The following is a 12,236-nucleotide window of genomic DNA, read 5'->3' as shown; positions in this document are numbered from 1 at the left end:
CACATCTTGTGAGGTTTTTCATAAAAATAATTTCATTAAATAATTTCATAAAAACAATTTGATTTGGCTCTGTTATTGTTGTCAGAGTTATGTTTGGACCAATACATTTAGGTTTCACTTTTTGGAACAAAATCAAACATCTACCCCATTCATCAAGCTCATCATGCTAATGACATTAGCGAGTTAGCTGATAAACTTAGTGAGTTCACCTTGAAGAAGCCTCACTAAATAACACTAAGCTTTTAATCTGATCTTTGGGGTCATATCTTCCCCTATCTGATTAGGAGAAAGGTGGTGAATGTTAGAAGGGTGGACAGTGACCTCTTCAAACCAGACAGTGTCTTTGGGTTTGTTTACCCAGTGAAAGACGTGTAATAACCAGCGATAATAGGGGTCTCAAAGGCTTTACTAGGTTTGCAAGCACAAGCTGTATAACTGGCGCTTTATGGACCAGTTATCACTGAAGTCAAACGAGCAGGTATGGCATATTTGACCGAGTACCTGTCATTCAACTGCCTTGTGTTGACCTAAAGGTCATCAGACATAATATTGTATGAATTCTTTCCACTGGATTCTATGCTTTGGTTAACCATTGACATCCCCCCAAACAAGGCCACGAGCATGGGGAGATAAGAGACTGCTCCTGCTCATCAACATCCCTGCAGAAAGGCTATCTTCTGGCTCTCTCAGACCTGAAGTATGGAATGGTAACAAGTACACTTTCTGAATGTATTATATTACAAAATCACAGTTAATTATATATCCATAAAATGACTACAACATTGCCTACTCTAAGGCTGTAGAGAGGGAAAGAGAGAGAGAGAGAGAGAGAGAGACGAACCTTCTCTTCAACAATGTCTACTTCTATACAGTGTCTGTCCTTTTCATGAGGTTTCATTTTGATGGCTACGTGATGAGTGATACAAGCCCATGTGACATTGACTACTACAACTACAAACACACAAGTCAAATCACTGACGTAGAAAAAGGCAGGCGGTTGGATTATATGTGTAGGGAGAGGGAGAAAGGCAAATGTTCTTATCATATTCAGCATTCTGTTATTCCAGTAAATCTACTGAGGTGTTGGAAATTCAAACAGATTGTTTCCTTCTGTGATAAGAAAGAAATAGGTTAATTGCTTCTTAAATCAGTCCTTACCAGTTTTTGTTATGACTTTTAATTGTCATTTTCAAGGGTAAAGGTATGTTGCAAAAAAAGCTTGTGAAGGTCAAAGCGTGAGCTACGTTTAAAAAGTTAGGCCAAGAGGCTGATTGTTTATATATGTCTATAGTTTCTTTTTAAATATGCTGAAATTACATATTTTATTTGCGTAATAATGACACAAATCATCATGATTGTTTTCTTGTTTTGTTTTATCTTTATAGTCTCCTTGACCAAGCCCACAGATAACCTTTCTGACAAGGCTATTCAGTCCTATATGCACCTCTTGTTGCTGTCCTTCATAAATCCATTTACTCACTGAAAAATAAACATTCCTTCATTACACTGGCAGAAAAAACACAAAGTACAGTATGCTGAACAGTATACATGACATGCACTATATTTAATTAAGAATTCATTAATTTGTAATGGTTCAAATTTACAAAAGTTTCAATTTCAAATGGTTTATACTTCTATTATAAAGACCATATGAGATTATTTTTTTCTACAGACCTTCTGAAATATTTAGTTTTTAGAAGGAAGCATCATGTGTTGTACTCCTTTGTCCCATTCTAAGAACTTTCAACAATTGAAAGAAGGACCCCTTTGATCCCTGCAGGTAGTTTGGGATGGGACAGTTTGCAACATCCAAGACCTTGCAACCTTCCTCCACCTCTCTCCTTCCAGAGTCCTTCACCTCTTCACATTGTTTCTTATCCCACCTCTCTCTGCCTTTCTTTCCCTCCTCCTTTCACTCCTTCTCTATCTTTTTCCACCTCCCCCTCTCCCTCCTTTCCCTCTTCAAGCTTATCAGCACACTCCTGTAAACTGTGTGTGTGTGTGTGTGAGGGGAGGGGGGTGGTTAGCGTGGCTTTTTATCCGCCGATTCCAGGATGCCTGTGTCCAGAACCCACCTGCCCGAGGATGACGAAGTCAGACTCTAAGTCCGAGCTGTGCGACCTGGCCGTCACAACGACCCTGGCTGAGCCAGAGGAGAAGCGCCGCCCAAGCAGACGAGCTGCCCTGTTCCTGCGCTACGTCCAGCCCTGCCTGGCTGAGCTGCTGGGCTCCACGCTCTTCATCTTCACCGGCTGCCTCTCGGTGGTGGAGAACGTCAGCGGGACCGGGAGGCTGCAGCCAGCTCTGGCCCATGGCCTGGCACTGGGCATCGTCATCGCGGTGCTGGGGGAGATCAGGTATGGGGTAGGAGGGAGAGACGGGGGGAGAGAGGTCTGAGGGGCACCAGTTAGGGGTGGGACACGTGCTGGGGAGACACCTGATTAGACCAGATAAGGAGTGGGGAGAGGTGGGGGGTTAGGGGACCTCAGGGCTGTGGGGAGAACAGGGGGCATCTTGTATAAGGCAAGGTCACTAGAAGTCAAGCTTTAAGCCTGAATTTACTACAGTCCACTTGCCTGTGTTAAACAGCATATTAGTGCTATTACAGGCATTCATCTTTAGTAGTTTCAAGAGGGGGATGTGATGTCCAGTGTAATTCAGTCATTTAAAATGCTCAAGAACCTGTAAGTGACGTTTGAAACAGATTTCTGATCAGAATTGAAGTTGAAAAGTAAAGTATAAACTGTAAAGATAATAATCACAAAAGTACACAACGCTGCAAATTCTGTGTTTGATTTCCAAAACAATACATTGAAAAAAGGGTAATGATTTTGGGGATCATACGACAACCAAAGTGAAGGTTATACTGAGTATAAACTATTGATCATGTATCTCTGAAATTCCTAATAGCGGTGGCCACTTCAACCCAGCGGTGTCTGTGTCTGTGTGCCTGATTGGCGGTCTGAAGGTGGTTCTGCTCCTGCCCTACATCATCTCCCAGTTGTGTGGAGGCATGATCGGAGCTGCTCTGGCCAAGGTGAGGGACTCACTACCGCAGCCACTACTGACAATATGGCAATGAGGACAATTTTTTTTCTCACAATTTTCACATTCCTGTCTTATCTGATGTAGTTAAAATGATCATCCCAAGTTATTGTTATCTTTCTTATCGCCCGAGTTTTAGCTTCTCTCAATGTCTGCACCCTCCTCTACTGATTATTAAGCTGTAAAAGGATTAGGGGGTTGAGCCAATGCTGATTTCAGACAACACACAGTGCAGACAGGCCAACTGGTTTCAGACTGGGTTTTGCCCTTTCACTGCCAGAGAAAAAAGAACATGTATTTTCAAGTAAAGTGCATTTCAGAGGGTACCCCACTGGAATGAGGAAAGCCATTTTATCATGTGCGCTCGCAAATTCAATATGCACCAGTGGAGCTCTTATAGGTTTGTGTAGAGGCTATCTATAGCTTTTTACTAATGTCAACACCAGGTGGTTTCGCCTGTGGAGAGCTACCACAATGCATCTGGTGGGGCCTTTAATGTGGTGCAGGCTGAGGGGCAGGTGGGCCCGGCCATCGTGGCAGAGGTGGTCATGACCCTGTTCCTGACCATGGTGGTGTGCATGGGCGCGGTAAACGGCAGGACCCGCAGCCTGCTGGCCCCCTTCTGCATCGGCCTCACCGTCGCCGCAGACATCTTGGCCGGGTGAGAACCAAGCCGGACGACACACTACTATCCACTTATCCAGTTATTTACTTCTTTTCATTTCCAACTCAGGTATCAACTAGTATCAGTAAACTAGTACAGCCACCTGACTTTCTACATGTAATGCTTAAATGAGGGCACTGCCTTACACAAATGGTTAAAATGAAGAGGGAATATATTTTGTAAGCAGTCAGGAAAACATTTTCTGCAAATGAATTATATGCTCTCATTCCTTCATGTGTGATTCAGAGGAGCCATTTCTGGGGCCTGCATGAACCCAGCCAGAGCCTTTGGCCCTGCGGTGGTGGCCAACTACTGGACCTACCACTGGATCTACTGGGTGGCACCTGTGGTTGGAGCTCTGATCACCGGCAGTCTCATCAGGTAAGCCTTTAGCTTTTCAACAACTCGCATTCACTCATTCACAGAGCATATCTAATATGCACTTCCTGGACCATCATTTCACATTTGATGAAATGCACATTTTCTAGCTATTCACTATAAGTCACATCTTCTAGCTATTCACTATATTTCACATTTTCTAGCTATTCACTATAAGTCACATCTTCTAGCTATTCACTATATTTCACATCTTCTAGCTATTCACTATATTTCACATCTTCTAGCTATTCACTATATTTCACATCTTCTAGCTATTCACTATATTTCACATCTTCTAGCTATTCACTATATTTCATGCATATTTCATACATCTTGCTATTGCATGAACAGACAATACAAGTTCAGGGTCTTACTTCAACCCCTGGACCCACTGATAGGTTGACACGAATGAGTCTGTGTTATCGTTATTGCTGTGCCTCAAATTTTCCACCTGGAACATGTTTGTGACATGGCCAGCTTGTGACCGTTTTTGAAAAGTAGGTCAGTGAGTGACAGGATGGACTGTGTCGGAGCAGATTCCACAGACACTCCAAACTGAACACACCCATACCTGCTCTCTGATCTGGTTCCAACTACTAACGATTGCTTTGTTTTCCAGGTTGCTGCTTGGCGATGAGACGGTTCGAGTTTTCTTGAAGTGATGCAAGTTCTACATCTTGTATCATAAGTGCTGGACATTTCATAATCATGTCATGATGACCACTCAACACATCTGTATTAATTACATTATTTTCTGATGTATGTTTGAGTATCCAGGCTAAGGAATTTTGCATTCTGAAATGTCAGTAGAATTACACATGACCGAACAACCCCATATGTTTACTTTACTTGTACTTATGTCATACATATGTCTGCTTTTGTCACCTTATAAACTACCCCGAAATGAAATGCAAACAATTGTCTTACTGGTAAATGACTAATAATAATGAATAACAATTATCTATTCTAGTCATACTTTATGTCACATATTCTGTTATTGTCTTTTGTATACTCCATGAATCTCCATGAATTCTTGTAAAACTGTAAAATACGTAGTTATTATTGTATTCATGAACATTAATACATAGTTATAATTGTATTCATAAACATTAATAATCTCATTCATGTAAAACTGTAAAATACATAGTTATTATTGTATTCATAAACATTAATAATCTCATTCATGCTGCACTTAAGTATGCTTTTTCTTTTGCTGATGTGTCTTTTTGGTAATGTTATAGTATAATAATGTTGAAATCATTGGAATATTAATGCATCTTCAGATTCTTTGGGAAACTAAGCAATCCATCCAATAATTTGTAATAAATGTTATACAACCAAATAAGTTTTTCTTTTTCTTTCATGCATTGTGTAACTACTGAAATTGTCACACACACACCTAAACACCAACTCAATTATGATTTTGAGGTAAAGGTAAATAGCAGAACTGGAGTTCATTATTATTATTATTATCATTTTCCTCATTTTCAGGCTCTTTCATAGGTTTCCCAAATTAAGGGACAAAAACATTTTTATAAGATTATTCATAATAATCAGTGATAATTGATCAAATAAACTTATAAGATAAAGAAACCTGTTTAAATTATTGGTAATGTCATTTATGAATATTATTTGTGCTTATCTTTTCAGTATTTGTCAGTGAAATTGGACAAGTGGAAATTCTACATGTCAGTGATATTCAATATACATACATTTTCAGTTCAAGCAAAAAATTAAAGAATCGCAATCACACATTGCACTTTCTGCAATAGATCACATTAAGTACAATTACAATTAAAAGCAAGGCTTTTTCAACAAACAAGTGTGCATTTCTGGAATCATTTACATTAATAAAAATGCACAGCTCACATTCCCTGGAGGAAAGGTGACCCACTGTGTTATTTTGCCATTGCCAAATATATATATATAATTTTAACACTTAAATCATGTAATTCGGGAGATCAACCAATCTTGCATTTCCTGAGTTAATACGTTATAATATTTTGTGCAGCTTTTGGTCCTTAAATTGACAGATATCTGCTGGCACCATTAAAATAAGCAGAAATATACTGCTCATATATTTGTCGGTTTCTAAAATTACAATCTTGCTACATTACAATATAGTGAGATCAGAACATAATATTGAGTGTCCTCAAGAACGTAACCAAGGTCATGAAATGCATTGCTTAAAAAGTTGGTTGATGTTTTCTGTTCAAAATGATAGCCCCTGTTTTCCAAGTTAACCATTCTGGTCACAGGTCTAATATCCCCCTGGCCAACACAGCCCACCTCATGCCTGGTGTGTCCCCCATCAGCTTTGATACCACACCTATGCCCTTGTCTAAAGGCCACTCAAGCAATTAGACTGCATGTCTCCGCTAACCTTTCAAAGTTCAACTGATTACCCAGCCTGACGAAAGATACTGGGGCGCACCTCTGCGATTGTATCTGCCCCTTTTATAAGGCACTCCAGATCATTTACCCTGGAGAAGAGCAGTGTTGAGCAGCTCCGAATCAGACATCAGCATGGCAGAGGAGAAGCACCAGCTCCACGACATGGAGAACGGCTCAGCTGCAGCCGTGAAGAAGCGAGACGGCGAGCGGCCCTCTGGTGCCTACGAGCGGGTGATCCAGCCATGTGTGGCTGAGCTGGTGGGCACAGCCTTCTTCGTGTTTGTCGGCTGCGTGTCGGTGATTGAGAACGTGGAGGCTGCGGGGAGGCTGCAGCCCGCCCTGGCACACGGCCTCGCGGTGGCCGTCCTGGTGGCATGCATGGCAGAAGTCAGGTCAGGAGAGTTTAGTGACAGTAATGCCACTTTCATTGACTTCTTTTATGATTGTGGCCCTGTTTTATGGTGATGCGAGTTTACTTTTACCCTGGGTAAATATCTGGAGTGCGTGCACACTTCAGTATCTCTTGAGATAATTGGAAGTTGTAAAAAGGCCTTTCTACTGAGTCTCCTACTGGAGCTGATCTGAAGACTTCTCCTGAAAGATATTATCACAAGCTAATAATTTTTGTCATCATTAGGATATTAATGTGTAAATGAATATGATGTAAGATACAGATGTTAAAGTCACAGTGAAAAAAGATCCCAGTATTAAACAGTAAGGTTTATGTGATGATCTCTCTAAAGAAGGTAACACATGGCTTTGCATCTGTTCCTTACTCAGTGGTGCCCATTTTAACCCACCTTTCACCATGGCGGTGTACCTATGCGGGGGCATCCAGATGAAGATGGTGGTGCCATACATTGTGTGCCAGCTGATTGGGGGAGTGTTGGGGGCAGCAATGTCCAGGGTGAGTAAAAAAGAAAAAACATAAATGTAAAATATTTCAATTCCACTTTGACTGCTTTGCAACATTCCCTGCGGTGCAATCTGTGAGTTCTACAAACTCTCTTAATTCAACCTTATTGTAGATACATATGAACATCTCTAGTTCCAATTCTTTCTATCGATCACTTAAAGAATGGGTGTGTTTGAAATCAGGTGATGACATCAGGGGAACACTATGCCAGCGCGCAGGGCGCAGCGTTTGCTGTGGTCCAATCAGAGGAGCAGCTGATGGCAGCCATCTTTGGAGAGGTGGCCATGACGTGTCTGGTCACCACAGTGGTGCTGATGAGTGCAGTCAACACCAAGAGCAAGAGCCCCATGGCACCCTTCCTGATTGGCTGCACTGTCATTGTCAACATCTTAGCAGGGTGAGTGAGTGAGGCAGGCAGTCAGTCAGGCATTGAGAGTGTCAGACGTAAGGGAGCCACACTATCTGAGCGCAGTGCATACAGTATACGCATACAATCTTGAATAAACCACATCTATACACTGCTTATATACCGTGCTTGGACTCTGATTGGATATCAGCGCACGATAAGAGGAAATGTGTGGTGACAGAGTTACATGTCATGAATAGTTTTAACTTTGGAAAGTATTTACAGTAAGAATCAGTGGTTTTCCCTTTTGTTCCAGTGGATGTTTGTCCCACTTTTAATCAAACCTTTTTCTTGTATTTTTCGTCTTATTCGGTCTGTGAGATTCTGTGGTCGAAGCAAGCTTGGCCAGGCCTTACCATCACTTTAGACACTTTGTGTCATCGGGCAAAATAAAATTGCTTCTTCAATAATCTCAAAAGTATATATTTTAAGAAATGTCAAGTTTTAAATGGCCTGAGAATGAGCTTCACATTTCACACATTTCATCTTCCTCTCATGTGTTTGTCCCACCAGAGCTGATGTGTCAGGAGCCTGCCTGAACCCTGCCAGGGCGCTGGGCCCCGCGCTGATGATGGGCTACTGGAGGTACCACTGGGTGTACTGGGTGGGTCCTCTCTCTGGAGGTCTGGTGGCTACAGTGTTAGTGAGGTAAGGACATCTACTAATGAAAAAAAAAAACATTTCAATTATTTAGGCTTGAGTGTTTTGCTAAGCAAGACTCAATGGTGTGTTAAACAAGACAGTATTAAGGTTGCAGTTGCAGTAAAGACAATTTCAGCTGACTTGACCTCTTCTGCTGTTTTATAGGCTTCTGCTTGGGGACCGGAAGCTGCGTGTCATCCTAAAATAATTCTTTGAACAAGGAGCAGCCGCACTTACCGACACTGTAAATGCTTTTCTGCTCACTATGGTGCTCACCATTAGATGCAGATACCTCAGTAAGATACTGAAAACGTCCTGGAATCATCAAGGATATTCCACATATCTACATAGAATAATCCACAGTGACAGCAAATGGTGATGAGGTGGCAGTTATTCATTGATATTAAGACTGTTCAGTGAATCACTACTAACCCATCAGTCGTCTGAACTTTTCAAATCTGCACTTGCTATTGACAAATACCCTCTCCAAAACCTTGATGCTCCCACATCTCAAACCTCCCATGCACTTTGGTTGAGAGATCAATGATGAACAACAGTTCACAGCGCAACCGCTCTCCCAGCTTCTTGTTACAAATGTAATATAGGTGTGTGCCAGTAAAGAAATTATTTTAAAAGTAGGAAAGTAATGATTTAATTTTTTCTAACAAAGATGCAGTAAAAATATGAAGTGTTCATCACAAACCCTTTTACTAAAGAATTCCTGTACTCTGCTTCGTTCCAGTTCAATGTCTTTGCATGGTGGATTTTTATATGAGTGTCAATATGTTTCTATGGTTATTCGTTTGAAAATATTAAACGTATACAAAGGCAGAAATACAGTGAATTCTGAACCTTCATTGTGTTATATTGTATGTTATTCTGAACACACTGCACATTAAAAACTACAATAAAACTTTGCACCATTGCCATTTGATCTTATTTACCAGAGGGGCAATATAGAGTACACTGTTTCATTTCACCTATTTCATTCTATTATGGGATTTTATATGTAGATCATTCTACAGATTTTTAATATATTTTTGAAATATTTAATTTTTTGAAGTTCTATTTTGTAGTAGCTTATATTTTGAAGCATTTATGAAATGCGTATATTTCAATACATTTATCAAACCAAAAGCCTAGAATGTTGTTCAAAGTAAACGCATCCTTGCAGCATGAGGTATGTAACAACATGTCACTGTTCTGGAAGCCATAGCTTCTGAGCATGGATAATGTGAACTGACACATATTGGCTACATCAAGAAAATGAATGTGCCAGGCAAGTTTCTTGGATACTTACACGCATCTGTTTCTGTGTTAGCAAAACAAAAACCCTGTCAAGATGTTGGTGCAAAGGGTGAATGCTGGAACAGGTGTGGTCAAAAAGGGAGGGGAGACCATATTGTTTAAAGAGATTTCCTTATGAATCACTTCTGGCATCTGAAGTCTCACCAAAACTCGATTACAGAGCTAATGTTGAGCCAAGACCGAGCCAAAAGTAAGGAAACTGATGTGGCTTTTGTGATGTCCCCCGTTGTCACTGTTGTGCTGGACTTTGGGGTCTGGCTCTGTGGGTTTCAAACTGTTCTCTTGTGCTCGCTCACAGCAGTGGCCACGTGGGAAAGCTCTCCAAGACGCTGCCCTAAACCAATTACGGCTCTCCAACTGTGTGGACCTCCGCTTTCTGCTTCAGACGGGAGGCCCTGGACTTCTCCTGGAGGTGCCGACCAGGAGGCTTCCAGACAACCCGCTGGCAGCGACCTGGGTAGGCTGCCTGGGTAGGCTGCCACATGGTAAGTTCTTTGTACTCCATACGCCACATTTTGCATGCTTTTTTTGCTTTCTTTCCCAAAGGAGGGATCTTATTTTAGAGACTTTTAACATACTTTCTGTGTAACTGCTTCGACTTATTTTCATGCATTGCTATATTATGTATAATCCATAGATTACAAATACTTGTTCAGTAAGATCTCACTCACTCTGTGTTCTTTAGAAGGGAAATGTCATCTTAGTTAACTCCAGCATCTCTGGTATCATCAGAGACACAAACACAATATTTGCGTGATAATATTGTGTGAGAATTTCACATCACTCTTGCCCGTATGTGTAAAAAAAAAGATAAGATTTGACCTTGTGTTTTATGTGCTTCACTGAATTGGAAGAACACCATACTCTTTTGGTCAAAATCCAGCTTCCCTAACACTAAACATATTATGAATGCTCATACAGCCACTCACAGACTTTAACAACGTCTCTTCTACTACTCTTCTACTTCTGCCAGGAACAGTAAATCCCTTTCTTTTCACTAAGTGGTGGAAACACTGCGGACTGTTCCTCTGGAGGGGAATATTTGAAGTGACACTAGACCTTCATGAGGTTATGAGTTCATTTCGGTGCCACAGTGAGATGACTTTTTAAACTGGGCTCCTGCGGTCTTCAGAGCACCATAAGCACATTTCCTTGCAGGGAGTTGGACGGCAGTACTGAGGGCATACTGAGAGGACTGCGGGAGTGGTTAAGTTAATGCCTCCATCCCAGCGAGGAACTGACCCAAAAGATGCCTCCAGTTTCTGCTGTGTCTCCCCTCTACTGCATTCATGGGATCCCTATGCTTTCACAAGGGACAGCGGCGATGACAATGATCATTATGTCAGTGGGGAGACTCGTCACGCTACGACTATTGTCAGGGCCGCATTCAACCCTAAGTCATTTACACTTTCATTGGCAGCTATTTAGTCCCCATAAAAAGTTCAAGACAGCAATTTGTGAATCCTGCTTAGCCAAGTGGAAGTGTGGAGGTGGAGGCGGTGTGGGAGGGGGGTGGATGGGTGTGGGGGAGGGGGAGGGCAGAGTTTTCTTTAAAAGTCAATTATTTGTTCTCTGAATTGGGGAGGTGCCCGCTGCAGGCCCCACGGTCGGGGCGTTGGGCTCTTTAACATCTGTTCTGTTCTCTCTGTTCCCAAGCCCTGAACCCTGGAGCCAGTGGAGAATGGAGCTGATTCAGGGCCTTCACAGCACACACATTTGTATCTCATTTTACGACAGGGCAGCTCTATTCAGCCATCAGATCTTAGCTCACTGGAGGTTAAAGCAACATTTTCAGTAGGCGGGAAGCCAGTGCATGACAGTCTACTCTAGGGGAACACGTCATATTTGGAAAAAGAAAGTCACATTTCTTGTGTTTGTTTTCTCATGCTGTTTTACTATATATATTTATATATGTATTATGATTACCTTTAACTTAACTTTATCTTAAGCATGTGTCCATCTCATGCTTTCCTCTCTTCAGCAGCACACACAGGCACCAATTCAATCATTTTGACAGTCAACATTTAATGAGACACTGGTTGAGTTGAAACCATAAGCCAATGAGCACATCACAAACGAACAAGAGGGGATGACATGACACAATGAATTTCAATAAGAGAGGAGGTCAGTTGAATTGATGTAATGGTCCAAAGGGAGTCACAAACACCACTCTGTCTTCCTCATTGGAGGCTCAGCAGGCGTGAGTGATCTCCTTAGTGAACAATCTAAGTGATAGAACCATCTAGAAAAACCCTGTGGTTGGTCAATAGTCTTCTCTGCTAGGTTATTATTTCAGTACAACACAACAACGTTCAGCCATCTTAGCCACCTTAGCTTAACCATTTTATTTTTTCAAATAACTTGTACTTAAACTTTGTTACTGCAGGAAACAAACAGGTGGTAAAATGCCTTCAACCAAGTCATCTGATGGTATTGAGAAGCAGATTATCTTTTTTTTATCTGTACCCTGTACATAACCAATA

The 12,236-nt window shown here is 41.5% G+C and overlaps 2 protein-coding genes across 2 annotated transcripts; both read left to right on the top strand.

Moving 5' to 3' along the window:
* Positions 1 to 1,996: 1,996 nt before the first annotated feature.
* LOC105891572 (aquaporin-8-like) lies at positions 1,997 to 4,749 on the top strand. Its single transcript, XM_012817750.3, has 5 exons — positions 1,997 to 2,357; positions 2,911 to 3,037; positions 3,492 to 3,706; positions 3,956 to 4,090; positions 4,707 to 4,749. Exons 1-5 carry the CDS (start codon positions 2,086 to 2,088, stop codon positions 4,747 to 4,749), a joined length of 792 nt encoding a protein of 263 aa, XP_012673204.1. The 5' UTR covers positions 1,997 to 2,085.
* Positions 4,750 to 6,613: 1,864 nt separating this feature from the next.
* Positions 6,614 to 8,653, top strand: aqp8b (aquaporin 8b). The gene is made up of 5 exons (XM_012817972.1): positions 6,614 to 6,873; positions 7,262 to 7,388; positions 7,580 to 7,794; positions 8,317 to 8,451; positions 8,611 to 8,653. The coding sequence occupies exons 1-5, from the start codon at positions 6,614 to 6,616 to the stop codon at positions 8,651 to 8,653; spliced, it is 780 nt and encodes a 259-aa protein (XP_012673426.1).
* The last annotated feature ends 3,583 nt before the right edge of the window (positions 8,654 to 12,236 follow it).

The sequence above is a fragment of the Clupea harengus genome, chromosome 1, assembly GCF_900700415.2.
Source record: "Clupea harengus chromosome 1, Ch_v2.0.2, whole genome shotgun sequence".
In the NCBI taxonomy this organism is placed as follows: Eukaryota; Metazoa; Chordata; class Actinopteri; order Clupeiformes; family Clupeidae; genus Clupea; species Clupea harengus.
Note: the sequence above shows the minus strand (reverse complement) of the source record. Positions and strands in the feature narration are given on the sequence as shown.

Excerpts from the sequence above, each read along its gene's own strand:
- LOC105891572 (XM_012817750.3), top strand. The coding sequence starts at position 2,086 with ATGACGAAGTCAGACTCTAAGTCCGAGCTGTGCGACCTGGCCGTCACA. Across the intron at positions 2,358-2,910 it reads GCGGTGCTGGGGGAGATCAG|CGGTGGCCACTTCAACCCAG; the intron begins GTATGGGGTAGG and ends AATTCCTAATAG. Across the intron at positions 3,038-3,491 it reads TCGGAGCTGCTCTGGCCAAG|GTGGTTTCGCCTGTGGAGAG; the intron begins GTGAGGGACTCA and ends TGTCAACACCAG.
- aqp8b (XM_012817972.1), top strand. The coding sequence starts at position 6,614 with ATGGCAGAGGAGAAGCACCAGCTCCACGACATGGAGAACGGCTCAGCT. Across the intron at positions 7,389-7,579 it reads TGGGGGCAGCAATGTCCAGG|GTGATGACATCAGGGGAACA; the intron begins GTGAGTAAAAAA and ends GTTTGAAATCAG. Across the intron at positions 8,452-8,610 it reads GTGGCTACAGTGTTAGTGAG|GCTTCTGCTTGGGGACCGGA; the intron begins GTAAGGACATCT and ends GCTGTTTTATAG.